The sequence below is a fragment of the Triticum dicoccoides genome, chromosome 4B, assembly GCF_002162155.2.
Source record: "Triticum dicoccoides isolate Atlit2015 ecotype Zavitan chromosome 4B, WEW_v2.0, whole genome shotgun sequence".
Lineage (NCBI taxonomy): Eukaryota > Viridiplantae > Streptophyta > Magnoliopsida > Poales > Poaceae > Triticum > Triticum dicoccoides.
The window spans coordinates 22339625-22363925 of NC_041387.1; the positions used below are offsets into that span (position 1 = coordinate 22339625).

General features: G+C 45.4%; 1 protein-coding gene across 1 annotated transcript; it reads left to right on the plus strand.

Moving 5' to 3' along the window:
* The first annotated feature begins 2264 nt into the window (after positions 1-2264).
* LOC119292443 (calcium-dependent protein kinase 9-like) lies at positions 2265-3015 on the plus strand. Its single transcript, XM_037571283.1, has 2 exons — positions 2265-2924; positions 3010-3015. The coding sequence occupies exons 1-2, from the start codon at positions 2280-2282 to the stop codon at positions 3013-3015; spliced, it is 651 nt and encodes a 216-aa protein (XP_037427180.1). The 5' UTR covers positions 2265-2279.
* The last annotated feature ends 21286 nt before the right edge of the window (positions 3016-24301 follow it).

Here is a 24301-nt window from a genome sequence, read left to right on the forward strand (position 1 = left end):
TTTCTTTTTCTGCTTCTTCTTCGTTAAGGGGTTAGGTTCCTGGTCGGCAGCCTGGGCTAGCAGGGTGAATGTCATTTGAGTTTCTGTTTGTGTTTCATCCGTAGTCAGATGTTGCCCTTATTTATGATGTTGTTGTATTCATGTGGCATTGTATGCCTTTGTATGTATCCCATGTATTATGTAATAATATGATGTAATGATATCCACCTTGCAAAAGCGTTTCAATATGCGGCTCTATCCTTGGTGGAACCGCCGAGTTCCTCTCGGGTAGGATCGCATATTGGACGTGACATGGCCTAAGCAACAAACGAAGTCGTACATCTCAATGGAAGGGGTAGTTTGGGGTGGAGGTGACATCCGTGAAAATTGCACTCCCACGGGATAGGCGGAAGGTTGCACATCCACTATTAGTTAGTTGCACATTGACTGCTAGCCAGTTGCACAAAACAGGGGCTAAATTGCACAATTTTTTTTCTTCGAAACATATCCATGAGAGATCTGGTTTCAGAGAGCACGTCGCGAGGGTTCAAATGGTGAAAGCAATCTTAATTCTGATGTGTGGTTAGAAAGTTATGGCTTTTTAAATTTTGTTAATCACGAATTAAATGGTACAAATCACTCCACACTCGTGCAAATAAAAAAGACACAGCTGAATGCATTTGTATAATTTAAATATGCATGTTGGTGGGATGTTGTCGGTTTAACAAGTTGAGACCAAAAGAATCTTTGCTAATCAAGTGAAGGGATAAGTACTTTTCAAAAATTACAGGCCGCTACAAAGCACTGGCCGGCCACCGGCTGCTGCCTAGACGTGTCCAAGAAATAGTGGAGGAAGGAATTGGGTTCAGTGGTTCGCTCGGTCAGAAGGCAGGGGTGGAGTGGCATTTGGCCTGTAATAACAGGGACAAAACTGGGTATTCTTTTATTTTACTACATACTGTATTTTGGGGCAAGCAGCAGCTCGGGAATCATCAAAATCGCAGCTTTTGACGGACACGGCCGATGATCCGATGAGCGAGCATGCATAAGTCCTTAAGGGTCATTCTAATCAAGGATTATAAACCCACATATGTAAAGGTTGTAGCTTCTTATAGCAAATATGACTTCATTATCTCCGCATATTTGTTACTAACCAAATATTTGTTGTCATTTATATACAAAACATGAACATTTATGCTAAACTTTTATACCTTTTCCGTTATTTGGTTAGCATGATTAACCACATAAGAATGTGGCAAACATAGCTTGTTATGTGTAAAAACTATTTGCACTATTTTTTTATTTTCGACATATTGCTCCTTATGATGTATTTAATTAAATATAATCCCTAAAGTCTACGAAAGAGTAAAAAGGAAAAGGTTTCGGGCCTCCATGGATTAAATTGTGACAGTTTCATCTTTCATGAGACCTTGTGTTTGTGGCATCCTTAAATATTTCAGTAGAAATCTCTGGAGTCTATGTGATACAACAGTTGTCTTAATAGTAGTTTCTAGTGTATTGTTCGATACAAGTAATATGTTGTTGAAAGATTAGTTGTTCCTTTGAAGTCCAAATATGATCTTTTGGGACAAAAATCTTGAAATTGTTGAAACAATCCAGAATGTTTGTACAACTTCTTTTTTGTTTATGAATATTCGTGTCATCGTTTAAAAATTATATATACTGCTTTGAATACACTCTTGCTTACAAAAAAAATTGTTTATGACTATAAAAATGTTCACGTACACTAAGTTACTAACTACTCCCTCCGTCCCAAAATAAGGGTCTCAAACTTAGTGCAACTTTGTACTAACGTTAGTACCAAGTTGAGACACTTATTTTAGGACGGAGGGAGTACATGAGTTGTTTATGCATTTCAGAACAATTGCTCATGTATGCAAAAACAAAAGTTGATTACCTTAAAAAGAAGTATTCATGCGCCTCGGAAAAAAGGAATGTATTTACTCCCATAGGAAGCAAGTAAAAATAAATTCAGAAATATGGTCACAAAATATGGGAGAAAATGAACAACAAAACGAACAACAAGAAGGAAACGAGTACAAATGAGTAGCAACCATTTTTGTTTTTTAAAGGCCTCATCGCCCGCCAAGTCCTCGGTCTGTAACCACCTGTGTTTGACACTTTGATCTCGACTCAAGCATGCATCATCAATGGCGGCTGATGATCTGTCCACGTGCGTGCTTGTGCATGCAGCGCACCCGTGGCTGCAGGACGCGAAGAAGGCGCCAAACGTGCCGCTAGGGGATGTGGTGCGGGCGCGGCTGAAGCAGTTCTCCGTCATGAACCGCTTCAAGAAGAAGGCGATGCGGGTGATCGCGGAGCACCTGTCGGCGGAGGAGGTGGAGGTGATCAAGGAGACGTTCGCGCTCATGGACACGGACAACAACGGACGGGTCACGCTGGACGAGCTCAAGGCCGGCCTCGCCCGGGTGGGCTCCAAGCTCATGGAGCCGGAGATGAAGCTCCTCATGGAGGCCGCCGACGTGGACGATGATGGCTACCTCGACTATGCCGAGTTTGTCGCCATCACCATCCACTTGCAGCGCCTCTCCAACGACCAGCACCTCCGCAAGGCCTTCCTCTTCTTCGACCGCGACAGCAGCGGCTACATTGAGCGCCCCGAGCTCGCGGACGCCCTCGCCGACGACTCCGGCAGGGCCGACGACGCCGTCGTCGACCGCGTCTTGCAGGAGGTCGACACCGATAAGGATGGTCGTGACAGCTTTGAGGAGTTCGTCGCGATGATGAAGGCCGGGACGGACTGGAGTCACTGGAGGAAAGCGTCGCGCCAGTACTCCAAGCAGCGCTTCAAGTCGCTCAGCAACAGCCTGATCAAGGACGGCTCCATCTCCATGGCGCTGCTGACCATCCATCACACATACATTCATATTCCGACTGCAGATGGTCGACCGATGCGATGCTTGGTTTTTGATGTATACATCAATTCAATTGAATTGGATTTAATTTCTTCCAGTAGTTTGTTCAGTAGACTGTTTGAATCTTCTGCAGGATTAATGCGAAAATGTTTTTGGTCTGGCGTTGGATCATGCCTGTAATTATGTGTGCTAGAAGAGACATCTAAAGTCCCCCAATGATAGAATGAGCAACAAAGGACGGGGACATACATCTAAAGGAGAGGGCTTTTGCTCTTTCCAGTTTTCCGCTTTGGGGGTGCGTGCTTAAGGAAAAGATAATAACCAATTAAACAACCAGAAAAAGTGGCCAAACATGATTAAGGCATGGCGCCGTGCAGCACGGCAAAATGATGCATCCAGTCATCCAATGATTCCCCTTGATACATTCCAAACCAAGAGCCCGGCCCATTGCTACTAGCTTTATTATTATTTTTCAAATTCTCACACCCTACCATCTAAGAAACATATGTTTCGACACTATGGGGCGCGGTAGTGGAGAGTTCTGAGGACACAAGGAACATGAAATTGCCATACCAACATTTGACAAATGCGAAATATTGACTAGTCCTTGGTTGATTACCATGTTTACTCGTCAATCTCACAAGAAGTTATCATTTTTTTGACAATTTTTGATATTGCAAATTAATGGCTTGCCAAGTATTGGCAATGCCAAATGTTGGCATCAAACCAATTATCCTTAAGAAACCTGAATTGTTCATCAAGTCAGCTATCTAACAAAGTCCTACCAGAATCTTCTTCCCAACACTAAACAAACAAACAAGGGAAACATGAAGAAATGGAATGCGAATAAGCAGATCACTAAAACTGAAGCTGCCAACACATCCAACGAGTCATGAACTGACAAAACAACCGGCAAAAATATATGATTCCGCCCATACGGCTTGTTGCTACCTATGCTCTTCTACCCTTTTGAATAAATCAAAACAGAGGAGGATTGGGGAGCTGGACAAGTGTTCTGGGAACACAAGAAACCAGAATTGTTCTCTATGTCAGGTCAGGTTAGCTGTCTGATCAAATCCTACCAGCAGAATCTTCCCAACGGTAAACAAACTAGGCAAGTAGACCACACGTTAAAGAGAAACATTTATTAGAAAGAACCTAGTCGCGACTCTACGTTATCAGCTACTGTGACGGCCAACACCCCGCATAGAACAACTCACAAAGATTCTAGTAAAAGACATAATGGAAATAGTGCAGCTAAAGGACGAGGAGGTCCTAGATGGACGAGGAACCGGAAGCAGGGCGAAGATGGTGGAGAGCTCCTCGACAAGGGCGACGGCGAGTGGTGCACGGAGGCGCTCGAACTCGTCGATGATGGCGGCGAGGACAGGCTTGGAGTGCATCGCCTCCTTCTTCTCCTGGCTAAGCGTCTTGCCGGCCGCGACAAACTCTTCCATCTGCGCGATGCAATTCTGCTGCTTCCGCAGTGCGTGGAGACGCTTGGACAACACCGAGAGGATCGGTCCCTCCTTGGTTTCCATTATTGTCCCTTTGGTTTCAAATTCCTTAACCAACTCTGCAAAATAGGTGGTGAGGATTGTATTGGAGTCCTCTCCAGGCAGTTTCCTGGCAGCGCTCGTGTTGGCCAGGGATTGTCTGGTCAGCTTCTTATATACAACATTCGGCGATGGACCCGCGGTGGCGTGTCACGTTCACCCCGGATCTCATGGCGGCGAGATCCATCACGTTCAACACCGGCGAACTCCTCCTCCGTCGGGACGCGTTGCGCATCGTGCTGATCGACGACAGAGGCGTCACGGTCGACGCCCGATCCCTGTGCGTGGATGAGGTGGTCGATATCGGGTACATCATTCCCTTCCCTTGCCACTTCGCTAGGGTTTGGGATCGTCTTCCATCACATGTTCGTCCTGGGGCGCCTCCGGGGAAGCGGGACGCCGGCGAGCCGTCGTATGGAGATGGCCTGCAAGTTCCAGATTCGATTAAGCCGTGTCGGGTTTTTGGGGCAGCCGGCGGGGAGCGTACGGGTTTTATTCCTTCCGCTGAACCGGGAATTTTGGGGCGGCGACCGGCAGAAAACCGTGCCTCCGGCCCGAATCTGCGACACGTGGTGCGGGAGGCATCTGACCGCCATGGGCGGGCCGTGACTAGGGTTCGGACCCTGCCTCCCCGTATATATTCGGTAGCTGATCCCCCTCGCCCCCGTCCTCCCCCCATTCTGGATCTGGAGGAGTGCTTGCTCCACTTTTGGGAGTCGCCTCCGAGAGAGGAATCTAGGGTTCGTCCCTCCTTCTCTTGGTGGAAAGGAAAAATTCGTGGTGATTCCAGATCGTTTGCACAAGTTGTCTCCTCTCCTCCCACCAATTCTGCTGTAGATCCAGACCCCGTGCCACCTACCATGAGAGAGGAAGGATTTGGTGTTGGCCGCCAGGGCCGTGGCGCGGGCCGTTTCAACCGCGGCGAGGGGCGCGGCCGTGGAGATGGTGGTGGTCGTGGGCGCATGGCTGTCGGCGGCAGGGGTCGTGGACGCGGCCGTGAGAGCCACGTCTGGAACCGCAAGATGGCCGGGGCCTCCTCATCTGCTGTCCCGTCCGGATCTGATGAGACCGGGTTCGATCGGTGGGAGAAAGCTGCAGGGGCTAGTCAAGAGGATCTCGATCATCAGGAGCGCTGGGATGCGGATAGGGGCCACAAATCTCTCCACAACTCTGACAAATCTGTGCCCCCTATTAAGCTGCATGAGATCCCCCCTCATCCCACTCCTCTGAATATGTCTTCTGAATCTTGTCAAATATGCAATCTGTTGGGTCATCCTACTGCTAAATGTCCTCAAGCTATGTGTATGAGATGCAAAAAGAAGGGTCATCTTTCTATCGTTTGCACTGATTTCCTTCCCTGGGAGTGCATACCTGCGATGTGCGCTTTCCAAGCCAAAGGGCAGGGTTTTCATTATATTCATGATTATTCTGTTAGCAATCAGAACAATGATAGGATTTTTAAGGTCATTATCACCATAGTTGAGTGGGAGATTACTACTAAGCAACTAGTAGATGAGTTTGAGAAATACATCGGGCAGGGGTGGCGCTGTTCACCTCATTTGATTGCTCCTAATCAATATGTGATGCGGTTCCCTAACCAGAGAGAGGTGGATAGAGCCATGTTTGTGGAATATATCACTCTTAAGTCTCTGGGAGTGGTGGTTCGTATCACTCCGTGGTCTGAGGATGTTGAGTCTGAAGGTCTACTGGAGGTGGGGTGGGTGAAGATTAGTAAGATCCCTCCCAATAAGCGATGTGAGAAAAATGTTGCATTCGTTGGAGCCTTAGTGGGGGTGACTCTAGACATTGATATGTCTACTCTTCATCGTCCCTCCTCTGTTCGCGCCAAACTGGGTTGCAAAAACATTGACAAATTACCTGCGTCTGCGGAAGGTTGTCTGGGGGGGGGGCGATTTTATCGTTTCTAATACGAGGTGGAGGAGGTTTTGGTTAGGAACAGTATTCAGGAAGAGGACCCTGTTCAGATACCTTGCTACTCTGGACAGAGGGTTATGACGCCCAAGCGTAAAAGAGATGACACACCTCCTGATGATAAAAACAAGTCCTCTGAGAAAAATGAAAACAGGAACGCTTCATCCTACCGGGGCGGCAAAGCCTGTTGCTTGCAGTCACCTGATGAGGAGAAGCAGAAAAATCCTGAGGAGAGTGTTAATTCTGAAAGTGAGACTAGTGGGTCGAATGGGCCCCTGTTGATCAAGGAGATGGCCATGGAACTTGCTGCCAACTGCTCTCAACAGGATGATTCGGTGGTGGTTCCTGCTGGTGATGAAGATGAGCATGATCCTGTAGATCGTGAGTCTGGACATAACCAAACCCTGAAGGTGAATAAGACTGTTATTTCGCTCTTTTCTGATACTATTGCTAGTGCTATCTCTAAACCTGACCAGATTTCTGAGGTGATGGGAGAGGTGGAGACAAACATGAAGATATCGAACGACTACACGGTACAGCTCCCTCAGCCCGACTGCGAGGAGATTATCCCTACACCTCCGCTTGCTCCTGAACTTCATCTTCAGTTCAGCCAGCGCAATGCTCACCTCCAGCACATGGACATGGAAGCAAGGGCTGCTCATCTGGCCAATATCAGATCCCTGAAAGGTAATACCGGCACTGTTAATCACAATGCTTTTGCTGTTTTGGCCGACAATGAAATTATTAGCCGTGCTTCCAAGATGGGGGTGTTAATTCCGGATAATGACTTTACTTGTGTTGATATTCTGAGAGAGTTGGAATCTGTTAGAACTAATTTGGTAGATAAAAACAGCAACCTATAGATGATCAGGGGGGATGATATGTTCATTACCAATGGTTTGGGTAAAGATACCCCTTTGAACTTGACCTGGCTAGATGAGGATGAGGTTGTTAATGAGAAAATAGTTAAATCTAAATCCACCAAGAAGAATAGGAAGAAAGTTGATATTAGACTCCCTAGGCCTGTGACTAGGAGTCAGAAGAAAAAGAATGAGGCTGTTGTTGAGATGGGTGGCTCTACCCTGCTTCCTGGTAGGGCCACCAGAATCAGGAAACAAACCAATCATTCCAAATGAGAGGCCTCATTTGGAACTGCAGAGGGGTGGGCAAGAAGGGAATGGCCACCTGCCTCTCTGACATAATAAGTGACCATTCCATTGATTTCCTGGGTTTGCAAGAGACTCTGAAGAGAGACTTTCCCCCTAAACTTACTAGAAAATTCGACCCCTTTGGCTCTTTCCATTGGGAATGGGTGCCTGCTGTGGGTAGATCTGGTGGTATTTTCTGTGGCATTCATAACAACACCCTGGAGTTGTTAGGGTGCACTAAAGGCAAGTATATCTTGCAGATGGATGTCAGGAACATTAAAGATAAAACAGCCTGGAGTTTTCTAGTGGTGTATGGATCGGCTCATGAGGAGTTTAGGGAGGAGTTCCTGAGAGAACTAGCTCTTTTTTTGCCATAATACAGAATTACCCTATATAGTTGGAGGGGACTTTAATATCCTTAGGCACAATGGTGATAAGAACAAGAAAATGCAGCATTCTAAATCTACGGATCTGTTCAATGCCATTATCAACACTCTTGGCCTTAGAGAGATGTATATGAGTGGTGGCCAATATACTTGGTCCAATAACCAGTCACACCCTACGCTTGAAAAGTTGGATAGGGTGCTCATATCTGACTCCTAGGAACACTTATTCCCATTGACATCTTTAAGAAAATTGGTCAGAGAGCTCTCTGACCACAACCCTCTCCTCCTATACACTGACGAGGAGAAGAGGGAACCTACCAAGGCTCGAGAGTTTCACTTCGATCTCTCATGGTTGAAGGATGATAGGTTCCTTGCCCTGGTAACTAAGATTTGGAGTAGGAAGGTTGCAGCCTCAGACCCCATTGACATCCTGAATATTAAACTTAAGAGGTTTAAGTCGTATTTCAAAGGATGGGGCTCGGACAAATTTGGGCATGCCAAAAAACGTAAAGAGATCTGAGGATCAAACTGGAATTATTAGAAGAAGCAGAAGAGGAAGGCCCTTTGTCTCCTGAGCTGTACGGTAGAAAGGTAGATGTTTATGTTGAACTTTGTGAATTGTTAGCCACGGAGGAAATCTATTGGCTACAGCAATCTCATGAACGTTGGCTGTTGAGAGAAGATCGCAATACTGATTACTTCCACAAGATAGCCAATGGCCATAAGCGAAAAAACACTATCCATGCACTCAAGTGCGGAGAGGTTGAGATAGAGGGCACTGATAATCTCCTTGCTCATGCCACCAGTTTCTATAAAGAACTGTTTGGCCCGGCACCTGGTAATCTATTCCATCTTGATCCTAATACTTGGGCAGACAATGAGAAACTGTCCGCAGATGATAATGCTGATCTTATTAGAGAGTTTTCTGAAGAAGAAGTTAAGGATGCTTTGTTTGACATGGATGTCAATAGAGCCCCCGGTCTTGATAATATTCCTGCCGAATTTTATCAGCACTGTTGGGACGTGGTTAAGGTTGATATTATGCGTATCTTTGATAGTTTCCATAAAGGTACTCTGGATGTGCAGCGCCTTAACTATGGGATTATCACTTTGTTGCTTAAGATATCTGGGGCTGATCGTATCCAACAATTTCGCCCCATTTGTCTACTTCGCTGTCCATACAAACTCATCACAAAGGTTATGGACAGGAGGGTTGCTAGATATGCCAATATTCTCATTAGCCCTACACAAAATGCTTTTGTGAAAGGCAGGAGCATTATGGATGGTATTCTAGCCCTTCATGAATTGCTCAATTACACACATGTCAAGAAAAGGGTCGGAGTGGTTCTCAAACTCGACTTCGAGAAGGCCTATGACAAAGTTAATTGGGATTTCCTGCTGGAATGCCATAAACTTCGGGGTTTTGACCAGAAATGGTGCGGTTGGGTCGAGCAAATTCTCCACAATGGCACGGTTAGTATTAAACTTAAGGGCCATTTGCATTTCTGTCCCTAACTCGAACCACCTAATCAGATATACCCCTAATTCAAAAGCCTGCTCAAAAATGCCCCTCCGCCGTTATGTGCCCTTACAGAAATGCCCCTCCGAGCCGTTACCGTCCAGTCAAGGTTGTTTGACCGCTAACCAGCCGTTTCTTTGACATTTTTACCCTTGTGTCCATGTGCCACTTACTGGTGGGTCCCACTCTCAAAAAATAAAATGAAAAAACACTTTCTCTCACCCCCTCTCTCTCACTGATAACTTACATGTGGGGCCAATCTAGAAAAGGACTATTCAAACTTGATATTAGGCCCACTTTTATTGGATTATTAATATTTTCTGCATATTTGGTTTCAATTAATTGTTGATTAGGCCAACAGTGACCGACGGCGACCACTTGCCGCGGCAGTGGCACGCCGGGAGGCCGCGAGGAGGCTGGACGAGGGAAGCAGGCGATAGCCCCGGATCTACCGCATCCAGGGATGTTTTCTTCGGACCATATGGTGGCCGGAGCGGACAACGGTGACCATTCCTGCGGCGGCTTTGGATGGAGCATGTGGGAGGGGGGGCTACCATGCGAGGGGGAGAGGGGAAGCTCTGTGAAATTAAAGAGCTCGCTAGGAGCACGATGACGACGCCGTTGTGGCTCGGGGAAGACCAAAGCGAGGACTTTAACCATGGCAGCCATGGAATAGCATAGAGCTCGCGGGGAAGATAACCCCAGGTTATGGGGCTTGCTATGGAGGATGCCCCCGGCCTCTGCTGTACACCATGACGCCCAGGGAGCGGCTAGGATCCATCGGCATGCTTCAACGGCATCAAATCGACGGCGGCAATCCGTGGCCGGAGGCGGGGCGGATGCGTCCTGACGCTCGGTACAGGACTTCTCTGGTCAAATTCGTCGGCTGGGGCAGAGATGTCATGTCGTATGAGCATCCTGGCAAGCTAGCGACGCCTGGGGTTTCCGTTGCCCATGTGCTGGACTGACGACGGCGACAGGGCGGCTTCCGGTGGGCTTGCGGGAGAGGGCTAGAGGAGGGGAGAGAGAAAATGGGTGAGCGACGGAGAAAGAATGAGGGCGAGAGGGTTGTGGTGTCAAGGAAGACCAGCAATGGTGGCGGCGGCCATTCAACACCCTCGCCGGAGTTGAGGGAGAGAGAGTGGCCATCGGCCTGTCGTTGGGAAGGGAGAGAGACGTCAGAGAGAGAAAGAGAGAGAGAAGTAGCTTGTCCTTTTCCCTTTTTATTTTTTTTTATTTTTTCTAGTTGGGTCCACCGGTAAGTGTGTGTGTGAGAGAGGGGTGAGAGAAAGGGTTTTTTGTTTTATTTTTTGAGAATGGGCCCCACCCATAAGTGACACAAGGAGACAGGGGCAAAAATGTCAAAGAAACGGTCAGATAGCGGTCAAATGGCTTTGACTGGACGGTAACGGTACGGAAGGGTATTTCTATAAAGACACTTAACGGCAGAGGGGCAAATTTGAGCACACTTCGAAATTAGGGGCAAATCTGAGTAGTGGGTTCGAGTTAGGGACACAAATGTAAAAGACACTAAACTTAATAACTGTGTGGGGCCGTATTTCCAGAGTGCTAAGGGAGTACGGCAGGGTGATCCCCATTCACCTTTCCTCTTCAACCTCGCTGTGGAATGCCTAACCAAAATGATAAAGAATGCACAGAAAAACGGGCTTATTGTAGTGTTGGCTCCTGACTTGATCCCCGATGGGATCGCGGTATTGCAATATGCAGATGACACGATCATTTGCTTAGAGCATGATCTGGAGAAGGCACTGAATTTAAAACTGCTCCTGTATACTTTTGAGATGATATCTGGGTTGAAAGTTAACTTCCACAAGAGTGGAATTTTAACTGTGGGGGGTGATGATCAAATTAATAAAGCTTACGCAGATCTCTTCAATTGTGACATTGGTCATTTTCCTCTTAAATATCTAGGGATGCCAGTGAGCTTTACTACTCTTCAAAACTCAGACTGGGAGTTCATTGTTGACAAATATTTGGTCAGGTTTGATGCTTGGGTTGGTAATGCGGCATCTATGGGAGGAAGACACACCCTTTTGGACTCAGTGGTTACTCAGCTATCTCTTTACCACATGTCCATGTGGTTGATGAATAAGACGTTTATGGAAAAATTAGATAAACATAGGAGGAGGTTTTTCTGGCAGGGCGCTAATAAAAAACCTCGCTACCATCTGGTGCGTTGGAGCAGAATCTATAGGTCCAAGGATAAAGGTGGACTGGGTATTAAAGACTTGCGTAAACAAAATATCAGCTTAATGCTTAAATGGTGGTGGAAATTAGATACCCAGCAGGGGATTTGGCAAGATATTGTGAAAGTTCGATATCTTAGAAATCAGACAATCTCGACTGTCGAGGCCCGTTTCAGTGACTCGCCATGCTGGAAAAATCTCCTGAAGATTAAGGATCTGTACATGATTGGGAGAAATATCCATACGGGATCGGGCAACCTGACTCGGTTATGGAAAGATTCCATTAACGGGCTGACCCCGTTCATGGATCAATTCCCCCGGCTTTACAATATTTGCACTGCTTAGGATTGCACGCTGGACAAACTGGAAACGGTGGCTTGTGTAGATTTCTTTCGTAGAAGGTTAAACGATGAATTAACTAACCAGTGGTTGTCGCTGAAGAGTTATGTACATAGTTTGAATCTTTCTGGTGACAGAGGTTCAGTGTACTGGGGCTTGAACAAGTCAGGTAAGTTCACCACGAAATCCATGTACAAGTGGCTGGAGAGACCGCTTAGTGGGTGTACATATAAGTGGATATGGAAAGCTAAACTCCCCCTTACAATCCAGATATTTCTCTGGCAGCTTACTCAGGATGCGGTGCTAACCAGGCAAGTGATGCGCCAGCGGAAGTGGCAAGGGGACCCTATGTGTTCTTTTTGCCCACAGGTTGAAACCTCCCAGCACTTATTCTTTGGTTGTTCTGTGGCCAAAGTGGTCTGGCGTTCGATTGGGGTCACACTTGGGACTGATCTGTGTCCTAGTAATTACTGGCAGTTTTTTGTCTGGTGTCACTCCTTTTTACCGGGATATGAATCCTTCTATACTGTGGCACTGGGGGCTGTCACTTGGGCCATCTGGCTGGCTCGTAATAAAGCTACCTTCGAGAAAAAATGATCAAATCTCGTTTTGAGATTGTCTTTACGGCAGTGTCTTTTCTCTTATATTGGGCAGGTTTACAAGCGGGAGAAGATGCCAAGAAACTCCAAGCGGGCGCTGAGATGATTCGCAATGGGGCTATGCTGATGATGAGGGCATGTGACACGTCCAATGGTAGAAAGTGAAGTGCGATGTTTGCTTGGTCACTCTCTTCTCTGCACAAAGTATCGCTGGAGATCTCGGTGGTGGTGGCTTCGATGCTTAGTCTGTTTTTTCTGTACTTTTGTGGTACTCTGTGGGACTCATGCCTTATTATGCTTGTAATAGGGCTAGTTTCATTTTGGTGTTGCTTAGGTTTTCGCCCCATAGCACTCGTCTCGACGTCGGGCGAGTGCGGTGGGTTTCCTAGCAGTCTGTTGGACTCGCTCTCCCCTTCTCCCTGTTCTTAGACTTCTTGCTGGACTTTGTATTTCCGTTCTAAGTAATGGAAAGGGGGTTAGCCCGATTCAAAAAAAAACTCTGCAAAAAATAATAATTGCAAATCATAAAGTATGTCAACAGTAATAAAATTATTCAACAACACAAAATCAGCTAACTACTATTTTGACGAGTACCTGAAGTCGTGCCGAAAGAGCTAAAAAGAAGACACGGCTCATAGGTGGGTTCAAACCACCTCATCTTTTGAGTAGAACATTGCGCACCAGATTCGAGCTTCAAACTTTTAGTGTTGACAACGAGTACGTATGATGTCCGACGCTTTGACGGCCATGATGACAAGGCGTGCTTCGATGGCATTGATGGACGCTGCAATGCTGTGACAAGTTCTTCAACGAACACGGCGATGAGACGTGTTATGACGACGGCATTGTTGACAACAAACGCGATGCTGTGAGGCATGCTTTCACGGTGATGCTTCGACTGGCCACGGCAACAAGGTGTGCTTCGAAGATAGTTGATGATGCATGCTTCGATGGCAGGTGCCCGTCTGATGTTCTGTCAAGGCTTGTTTGAAGGCGTATTTTTGTGCTAGAATGGTGGCAGACGTGCTGGACGCTTGCTGGTGCGGGCCAAGTGGAAGAGTGTCTGATGTGAGAGGAAGGGTACGGGGTGTTGCCTGTTGCGTGAGTAGGATGGGAAGATGGAGATAATCAAAGGGTCACGCATGGCTGTATCGGACGGTTGTACATGCGGTTGTAGGATCTTGAAGTATGTCTACAGGGGGGGTGATTAGACTACTTGACCAAATAAAAACTTATCCTTTTCCCAATTTTAGTCTTTGGTAGATTTTACCTAACTTAGCACCAATCAAGCAATCTTAATACAATTCAAGCAAGCATGCAAAGAGTATATGAGCAGCGGAAAGTAAAGCATGCAATTTGCAAGAATGTAAAGGGAAGGGTTTGGAGAATTCAAACACAATTGGAGACACAGATGTTTTTGTCATGGTTCCGATAGGTGGTGCTATCGTACATCCACGTTGATGGACACTTCAACCCACGAAGGGTAACGGCTGCACGAGTCCACGGAGGGCTCCACCCATGAAGGGTCCACGAAGAAGCAACCTTGTCTATCCCACCATGGTCGTTGCCCACGAAGGACTTGCCTCACTAGCGGTAGATCTTCACGAAGTAGGCGATCTCCTTGACCTTACAAACTCCTTGGTTCAACTCCACAATCTTATCGGAGGCTCCCAAGTGACACCTAGCCAATCTAGGAGACACCACTCTCCAAGAAGTAACAAATGGTGTGTTGATGATGAACTCCTTGCTCTTGTGCTTCAAATGATAGTCTCCCCAACACTCAACTCTCTCTCACAGGATTTGGATTTGGTAGAAAGAAGATTTGAGTGGAAAGCAACTTGGGGAAGGCTAGAGATCAAGATTCATATGGTAGGAATGGAATATCTTAGTCTCAACACATGAGTAGGTGGTTCTCTCTCAGAAATGGTAAGCTGGAAGTGTAGGTTTGTTCTGATGGCTCTCTCCATGAATGAAGAGGAGGTGGAGGGGTATATATAGCCTCCACACAAAATCTAACCGTTACACACAATTTACCAATCTCGGTGGGACCGAATCAACAAACTCGGTCAGACCGATTTAGTAAACCTAGTGACTGTTAGGCTTTTCGGTGGGACCGACATGCAACTCGGTAGGACCGATATGGTTAGGGTTAGGACATAACGTAATATCGGTGAGACCGATTACACAAACTCGGTGAGACCGATTTTGATAATAAGCTAACCAGAGAGTTGGTCAGGTAAACTCGGTGGGACCGATTCGCTCATTTCGGTGGGACCGAAATGTTACAAAAAGGAAATAGGGAGTTTACATTGCAATCTCGGTGGGACCGATCGCTCATCTCGGTGGGACTGAAATGTTACGAAAAGGAAACAGAGAGATTACAATCCCATCTCGGTGAGACCAAGATCCCTATCGGTGAGACCGATTTGCCTAGGGTTTGTGGCAGTGGCTATGACATCTGAACTCGTTGGCGTCGGATAGAAATAGTCGGTGGGGCCGAGTTTGACTTTGGGTTTAGGTCATATGTGGATGTGGGGAAGTAGTTGAGGGTTTTGGAGCATATCACTAAGCACTATGAAGCAAGAACCTCATTAAGCAACACCTCATCCCTCCTTGATAGTATTGGCTTTTCCTATAGACTCAATGTGATCTTGGATCACTAAAATATAAAATGTAGAGTCTTGAGCTTGAAACTTGAGCCAATCCTTTTATCCTTAGCATTTTGAGGGATTCACTTTTCTCATCCATGCCATGCCATTCATTGAGCTTTCCTGAAATATTTGTCTTGGAATAGTATTAGCTAAGTGAGCTATATGTTGTTAGGAATTACCAAAACCATCTAGGGATAGTTGCACTTTCAATCTACCCCTTTTTGGTAATTGATGACAACATATAGATCAAAGCTTCAACAAAAGATAATAAGATTGAAAAACATCGTCGCTTTGAGAAGTATGTGAAATGTGAGAGCTCCCCCTAAATTTTTGCATAGTTTAAGATTTGCTTTGGACTACAAATGCATATAGAGTTAGGTTCATGAGTTACTCTCCCATGTCACATACATCTTGGTGGAGCGCTAAAAAATGATAATATTCAAAATACATGCACTCACCAAGCAAAGTGAATGATCATATAGAGATAAAAAGGATAATGTCGTTCAATCAAGCATTAATGTAGCATATGATCAAACACATGATCATCATTGTATCACACAGGCACTAAAGTATCTCAAGCAAGCGAAAGCAAATAAAGTTCAACCACAAAGACAAGAGAGAACAAAAGCAAACTCTCTCTCTCGAAGCCTATGATCTATACATTTTTCTCCCCCTTTGGCAACAAGTTACCAAAAAGTTCCTAGAAAATGCATAGTACTATGTCGTCTCTCAGGCTTGGTCTTGATGTGGTGGTGTAGATATGACTCCAAGGACGAAGGCATCAGTTGATAAAGTTGGAGCTGGTGGAGTAGATGCTGGAGCTGGTGGCACTGAAGCTGTAGCAGGTGCAGATGATGTTGCTCTTGTGTCTCTCACAGGCATAGCAGCTGATCTTTGAGCTCTAGGCACTCTAGCAAATGCCTCAGTGGTTGTCTTGCCCTTCCTCTCCTGCATATCATCTTGGAGTTGCTCAACAACAGACTGGATCTCAATTACTTTCACATCTAAGTCATAGAACTTCTGCTCCATGATCCTCTCCAGGCTCTCCTGGTTTTGAGTCAGGGTGGCCAACCCTTTCTCAATCCTTAGAGTGGATGCTATCAAGTAACCTAGCTGGTCTTGTTTGCTCTTCAGGAAGTACTCAGATGCCTCATCAATTGTTGGCATCTTGGCAGCCTTCTCTGTCCTTGCCTTCTCCTTCTTTGCTTGTGCCTGCACAGAAGATGGTTCATCTTCATCCATAATCACTTGGTTGTCCTTAAAGTCTGGATAGATAGGCATGTGTTCTTTGTCCAACAAGTAAGTGTCAGTGCCCATCTTGGAGTTAATCAGCTCCTGGATCTGTGGGGCATACACACAACTTCTCTTCTGGTCTGCAGCTGTCCTCTTGATAGTTTCAATAATGAGGCTCATGACCTTGAACTTTTGAGGCACATCAAATAAGTGTAGCAGATTGATAGCATGACCTCTGATCATGTTATGATCTCCTGACTTGGGTAAGAGTGTGTGCCTGAGGATCCAGTTGATGGTTGGCAGTCCCGATAGAAGGAAATGTACAGACCCAAACTTGTGAGTTTCAACAGCAGCATCTGGGATCTCCTTGTACATATGTGCTATAGTGTTGTGATCCATCTTCTTCTTGGCATAGACATCCAAGTCATCCTCTTTCTCCTTAGGTGCATTGATCAGATTTGCCCATTCTTCAATTGTTGATTGGTACCTAGTGCCTTCAGACATCCATACTATCCTGCCATCTGGATGGAAGTGTGTTGTGGAGTAGAATTGCATTATGAGCTCATCATTCCACTTTGTGAGCTTCTGCCCAACAAAGTCTGCCACTCCACAAGCACTGAAACTGTCATGCACTCCTGGGTAGTGTTCCTCATTCTCCTTGATGTATTTACAATCTACCCATCTCATATCACAGACTATTGGTTTCTTGTCCAGCAGCACTGTCTCATAGAAGTCCTGCTGTTCCTTTGTATGGAACATGTAGTCCACATCAGTTCTCCTCCTGACTGCATAAGGATCAGTCAACCTCCACTGTCTGATTCCTGCATCCTTTCTCAGCTTCATGTTCTCAGCAACAGGATGAGCATCGTTATGATCTAGAATTTTAGGCTTCAACTTTCTCAGAACATGCTCTGCATCTCCTTCTTCTTCTGCAACAACTTCAGGCACTGGGGCCTTGTTCTTTTCAGTACCTGGGATGTTTCTGGTATTCCTCTTAGGTGCAGTCTTGGGCTTGGAAGCAGCCTTGGGTGCTTCCTTGGGCTTTGATGAAGCAGCCCCTGACCTGATGGCATCACCCATAAGCTTCTGAGCTTTGGGTGCTGGTGCAGCAATCTCTTCTTCTTCTTCCTCTTCAAAGTCTCTCCTCATAGAGGGATTTCCAAGAACCTTGGCAGTTTTGGTTTTGACTCTCTTTTTCTTCTTGTCTTGGCCAACAGCTTCATCTTCTGACTCAAGGGTGAATTTCATGTTTTCTCTAGTGGCAACCTTCCTAGGTTTGGAAGTGGGAATCCTTCTTGCAGGTGCCTTCTTCTGCATTCCTGGCTTAGTGGCTGCAGTTGTGCCATATTCCTTCTTGACTACCTTTTTGGAAGTGGCTTCATCCTCTTCTGCCATATAATCTTCATCCTCAGAGTTTGAGGTTTTCTTCTTCCTATTCCTGGTGGCAGCTTTGGGTAAGTTGCTTGGGGTGCTCCTGCTGCCATCATCTGAGGAACTGGAGGGACTAGTGGCCTCACTCATGTGAATATGCTCCTCTGACTGGTTCTAGCTGTCACTCTGATCAGACATGTTGCAAACACTGACAGCTGACCCTGTGAGTAGATGTAGATGAGATAGAGAGGATAAGCATCACAAAATACAGAGGTTTTTGCAAAAGATTGGGTTAAAAACTTAGTTTTAGTTTTCCACAGAAAGCATTTCGGATCTACCGATTAGTAAACTCGGTGATACCGAAGCAGCTTTTGGAACCTAAACTAGTGAACTCGGTCAGACCGAGTCAAAGTTCGGTGGCACTGAGACTACTAGGGTTTCACAAAGTTCTGAACTCGGTCACACCGATTTGCAATTCTTAGTCAGACCGAGAATCACAAGTGCAATGGCCTTAGTCGAATCGGTGGTACCGAGTTCTACAACTCGGTGGGTCCGAGATGGTTTCGGCGGAAACCTAACCCTAAATTTTCAATCCAAACCTAATCTACGGATAGTTTTGACTAAATGAGATAGTTCCAATTGTGGCAAGATTCATGACGAACACAATATGCTAGGAATCGGATAGGGATAGCACAGTGATCAAGTCCATACCCTAGATCGGCGATGGACTCGCTACGGCGGTGGAGATTCCCGTTGATGGTGGCGGAGACCAGCAGCAGGAGGCGGCTGGCGACGAGGAGGACAATTCGGAGACCCTGGAGGCAGAGTGGGCTAAGCGCGGGCGAAAAGAGTTCGGAGAAAATTTCCAAAGTTTTTCCCGTGGGTATATATAGCCCGACCCTGTCGGTGTGACCGAGTGGAACAACTCGGTGGCACCGAGATGCATAACTGCTAACAGTTACAGCAACTCGGTGTGACCAAAAAGTTCAAATCGGTTGCACCGAGATTGAAAACCTAGATCGACTTAGTGATCTCGGTATGACCGAAATGGAAGAATCGGTCAGACCGAAACGCACAAAGAAGTTTTGGAAGTTTAAGTCTATGACGAATCGGGGACTCTGAGTGCTCCTCACACAGAGTGGTTCGAATCTGACTTGATCAAATTTTGTGATGTAGCATGAATAGAGTTTGAGACAAGAAAAGCATAGATAGCTAGAGAAGGTTCTTAGGCATTCTTGTCCATCCACTTGGCAAATGAAAGAGAAACCAATCAATCAAAACAACAAGTGGATGCCCTCGAATGAGTAAAATATGCAACCAACATGCTCACACAATAAAAAATGGCAAATGAAATATGTGGCAAAGCATGCACAACCAATTCTAGCATCTATCAAGCAATTGGCGATGACTAGGTCATCTATATATGAGTATATTGACTTAGGAGTCAAATGAGAACATTTGATCATAGGTCATACTCATCGTTTAAGCTCACGTGGGGTTACCACTTTTACATAATGCATTGATGTGTTCACACCATTAGAGTTGCTTTGACTTAATTCTTAGAGTAAAGCTCCCCCTCAATGTGAGATCCCCCCTAAGAGGGATGAACTAACCTTGGGTTTTGTCGATGATGACTTCATGTAGGTGTTGAAGATGTGGATGCTCAATGTTGATGTAGATCATTTGGAGCAATCTTTGGAGTGAGTTGCACTTTCAATACCTACACGGGTTAGTCCCACAAGGAACAAACAAGGATATCCATAGACATAGAGTGATGCATACACAAGATGATGTCCATGAAAGCATTAGGTTACCTTGTCCCTTGTCTTACCAACAAGAGGGTTTGTGACTCCTTGAACTAGTGCAAGATGTGGAAGTTGATTGCACTTGTTACCGCCAAAAATGATATGAGTGAAATATGTTGGCGGAGTCACCCTCAAGAACTCTCTAGTTCTTCTTTTTCGGGATCCACATCATCTTGATGGGAATCCTTGGAGTTGTAGTTGTACTTGATGAAGTAGAACTTGATGTAGTCTTGGGAACCCACTTGACCAAGGCCTTAGGAGCTTCTTCAAATGCATCAATCTCCTCTTGAAGCTTATCCTTACCTTTTTGCTTGTGGTCTTGTGGTGGAAGATCATCTTGAGCTTGTGTTCCTTTGAAGGAAGTAGGATCATACTTCTCTTGTTGAGGAACAAACTTCGTCTTGGGGTATTGATCTTCTTCCCACTCAACTCCATTGGCATTGAACTTTCGTTCAAAACCAACACCTTGGTTCTTCCGGTGCCTTCCTTGCTTGCGTACAATTTCCTCAAATTTCTTACTCCCGGCAAGGCTCTTGTAAACACCTTTCTCTATAATTCCCTTCAATAAGATATTTTCTTGCTCAAGTGTAACTTGGCTAAGAGAATCATTAGTGGAATCAAGAGAACTACTAGGAGCAACAATATTGGATTTAGCATGATCATTGTTACTACTAGAGGAAGAAACCTTCTTGTTCTTGTTACTACTCTTGACTTGAGGCATGTAAGTAGCTAAGAGTAAACGCTTGGCAATGTAAGAAGAACTTTTCTTACGAAGATCATCATTGATTGCCTTTAAGAACTCATGCTCTTGCTCAAGGTTGAGCTTTTCAAAGCGTAACTTCTCGTGAGTCCTTAAAAGTTCTCGATGATCTCCTAAGATAGTTTCATGAGCTAAATTAAGAGTGTTTAGTTCTTTAGTTAGGAGCTCAATCTTCTCCTTATCATTGTCATTCGTTTTATCTTGATTAGTATGATTAATTGACGTTTCATTATAGTATTCATCACTAGAGTTGTCAACAAGTAAATCATCATCACCTAACAAGTCATCTTCATCACTATTGAAATCAACATACTCGGGGTGTGTTACCTTTGGGCCTTTAGCCATGAAGCATCTTCCAAGTCCTTCATTTGGTGAATCAAATATGTCGTAGGAGTTGGTTGACACAAGTGCTAGACCGGCAACACCTTCATCTTGAGTATATTCGGAGTCGGAGTGATAGCTTCTCTCGGAGTGATTGTCGGAGTCGGGGCTGGATACCCATTCACCAACATGAGCTTGATGTCTTCGTTTTGTGTAGCTCCTTGATGACTTGTCCTTCCTTTCTGAATCCTTGCTTCTCCGGGATGTTCTTCGTTCATAACGATCATATCTACTCCTTCTCTCTCTTGGTGGTGATTCTTTTCTTCTACTTCTCCTTTTAGGTGATTCTTCTCTTCTTTTGTAGGGTGTCGTACACTCATTGGAATAGTGTCCAGGTCTTCCACAGTTGTAGCAATTACGCTCTCGACTAGAAGATCTTTTGTCATTGTAGGACCTTGACTTGGAGCTTTTCTCTTTGCTTCTACTCTTATAGAACTTGTTGAAGTTCTTCACCATTAAGCTCAATTCTTCATTGAAGGTTTGTTTCTCACTTGATGATGTGGGGGCTTCACATGAGGCTTTGTAAGCACCACTTGACTTGTTGTGAAGTTCCTCCTTATCCTTGAGTGACATCTCATGAGCAACAATTCTTCCAATGACTTCTGTTGGCTTGAGATCTTTGTAATTGGGCATCATTTGGATCAATGTGCACACGGTATCATATTTTTCGTCCAAAGCTCTTAGGATCTTCTTGATGATGAATTTGTTGATCATCTCTTCACTTCCTAATCCGGCAATCTCATTTGTGATAAGAGCAAGCCTAGAGTACATTTCAGCGACACCTTCACCATCCTTCATTTTGAACTTGTCAAGTTGACTTTGAAGCACGTCCAACTTGGATTCCTTGACGGAGTCGGTACCTTCGTGCATATCAATCAAAGTATCCCAAATTTTCTTTGCATTCTCAAGACGGCTGATTTTGTTGAATTTTTCGGGGCACAATCCATTGAAGAGGATATCACAAGCTTGAGCATTGTATTGCAGCATCTTCAACTCATCTGCGCTAGCTTCACGGTTCGGTTCTCTCCCATCAAAGAATTCACCTTGCAAGCCAATACGTACAATAGCCCAAACGGCGGGGATGTCCTAGAATATGCATTTTTATCTTATGCTTCCAACTAGCAAAATTAGTACCATCAAAGTAAGGACCTCTACGGTGATAATTTCCCTCGCTGGACGCCATACTCTCTTAGGTTGTGAAACCAAGGCTAAGACCACCAAAAGCTATGGAAATCAAAGCAAATGGAAACCTGGCTCTGATACCACTTGTAGGATCTTGAAGTATGTCTAGAGGGGCAGTGATTAGACTACTTGACCAAATAAAAACTTATCATTTTCCCATTTTTAGTCTTTGGCAGATTTTAGCTAACTTAGCACAAGTCAAGCAATCTTAATACAATTCAAGCAAGCATGCAAAGAGTATATATGAGCAGCGGAAAGTAAAGCATGCAACTTGCAAGAATGTAAAGGAAAGGTTTTGGAGAATTCAAACGCAATTGGAGACACAGATGTTTTTGTCGTGGTTCTGATAGGTGGTGCTAACGTACATCCACGTTGATGGAGACTTCAACCCACGAAGGGTAACGGCTGCGCGAGTCCACGGAGGGCTTCACCCACGAAGGGTCCACGAAGAAGCAACCTTGTCTATCCCACCATGGCCGTCGCCCATGAAGGACTTCCCTCACTAGCGGTAGATCTTCACGAAGTAGGCGATCTCCTTGCCCTTACAAACTCCTTGGTTCAACTCCACAATCTTGTCAAAGGCTCCCAACTGACACCTAGCCAATCTAGGAGACACCACTCTCCAAGAAGTAACAAACGGTGTGTTGATGATGAACTCCTTGCTTTTGTGCTTCAAATGATAGTCTCCCTAACACTCAACTCTCTCTCACAGGATTTGGATTTGGTGGAAAGAAGATTTGAGTGGAAAGCAACTCGGGGAAGACTAGAGATCGAGATTCATATGGTAGGAATTGAATATCTTGGTCTCAACACATGAGTAGGTGGTTCTCTCTCAGAAATGGTAAGTTGGAAGTGTAGGTTTGTTCTGATGGCTCTCTCCACGAATGAAGAGGAGGTGGAGGGGTATATATAGCCTCCACACAAAATCTAACCGTTACACACAATTTACCAATCTCGGTGGGACCGAATCAACAAACTCGGTCAGACCGGTTTAGTAAACCTAGTGACCGTTAGGGTTTTCGATGGGACCGACATGCAACTCGGTAGGACCGATATGGTTAGGGTTAGGGCATAACGTAATCTCGGTGAGACCGATTACACAAACTCGGTGAGACCGATTTTGGTAATAAGCTAACCAGAGAGTTGGTCAGGTAAACTCGGTGGGACCGATTCGCTCATTTCGGTGGGACCGAAATGTTACAAAAAGGAAATAGGAAGTTTACATTGCAATCTCGGTGGGACCAATCGCTCATCTCAGTGGGACTGAAATGTTATGAAAAAGAAACAGAGAGATTACAATCCCATCTCGATGAGACCGAGATCCCTATCGGTGAGACCGATTTGCCTAGGGTTTGTGGCAGTGGCTATGACATCTGAACTCGGTGGCGCCGGATAGAAAGAGTTGGTGGGGCCGAGTTTGACTTTGGGTTTAGGTCATATGTGGATGTGGGAAAGTAGTTGAGGGTTTTGAAGCATATCACTAAGCACTATGAAGCAAGAACCTCATTAAGCAACACCTCATCCCTCCTTGATAGTATTGGCTTTTCCTATAGACTCAATGTGATCTTGGATCACTAAAATATAAAATGTAGAGTCTTGAGCTTGAAGCTTGAGCCAATCCTTTTATCCTTAGCATTTTGAGGGATCCATTTTTCTCATCCATGCCATGCCATTCATTGAGCTTTACTGAAATATTTGTCTTGGAATAGTATTAGCTCAATGAGCTATATGTTGTTAGGAATTACCAAAACCACCTAGGGATAGTTGCACTTTCAGCGGTTGATCTTTTTCTAAGATTAACCAGCCGATTTGTACCAAATGATAGAAGAAAATGATTCCAAATCACAACATTTCATTCGTTCATATGAAATTACAACAAGTTCTCACTGATATACATGGATCCTGCTTTCATCGTAGCAACAGAGCATATCCACAACTAGATATTATAGCACAAAAATTGTTGAACGGTCAAATGCCTGATTGAAGCTTTGAATAATTAGCTACTGTATACGGATCTCCTGCATAACCGCACTTTGCCATTAGCTCTAGGCACGCCTTATTTGACCAGTCCAAGGACAGTGAGCGAGAGGGGCAGTTGTCGACCAGCGCGCACACGTTGCGCAAGAGGCGACGAGGAGCTGGCGGAGACTACGAGTGGTGAGTGGTGATGGCGACCTCGAGCGGTCGGCACCAACGGCGATAAGGCAATCACCGCGACGGGCGCCCATTTGATGTCCGGACGTCCTAACACGTCCGGACGTCTGAGCGAGAAATGTATGTAAGACGGAGAAATGAGTTTTGACCTTCAAGACGACCTTAACCATTTGTTTAATTTATTTATGCATCGTAGCCTGTA

What these genes read in the sequence shown, in the direction of transcription:
- LOC119292443 (XM_037571283.1), top strand. Translation starts at nt 2,280, where the DNA reads ATGAACCGCTTCAAGAAGAAGGCGATGCGGGTGATCGCGGAGCACCTG.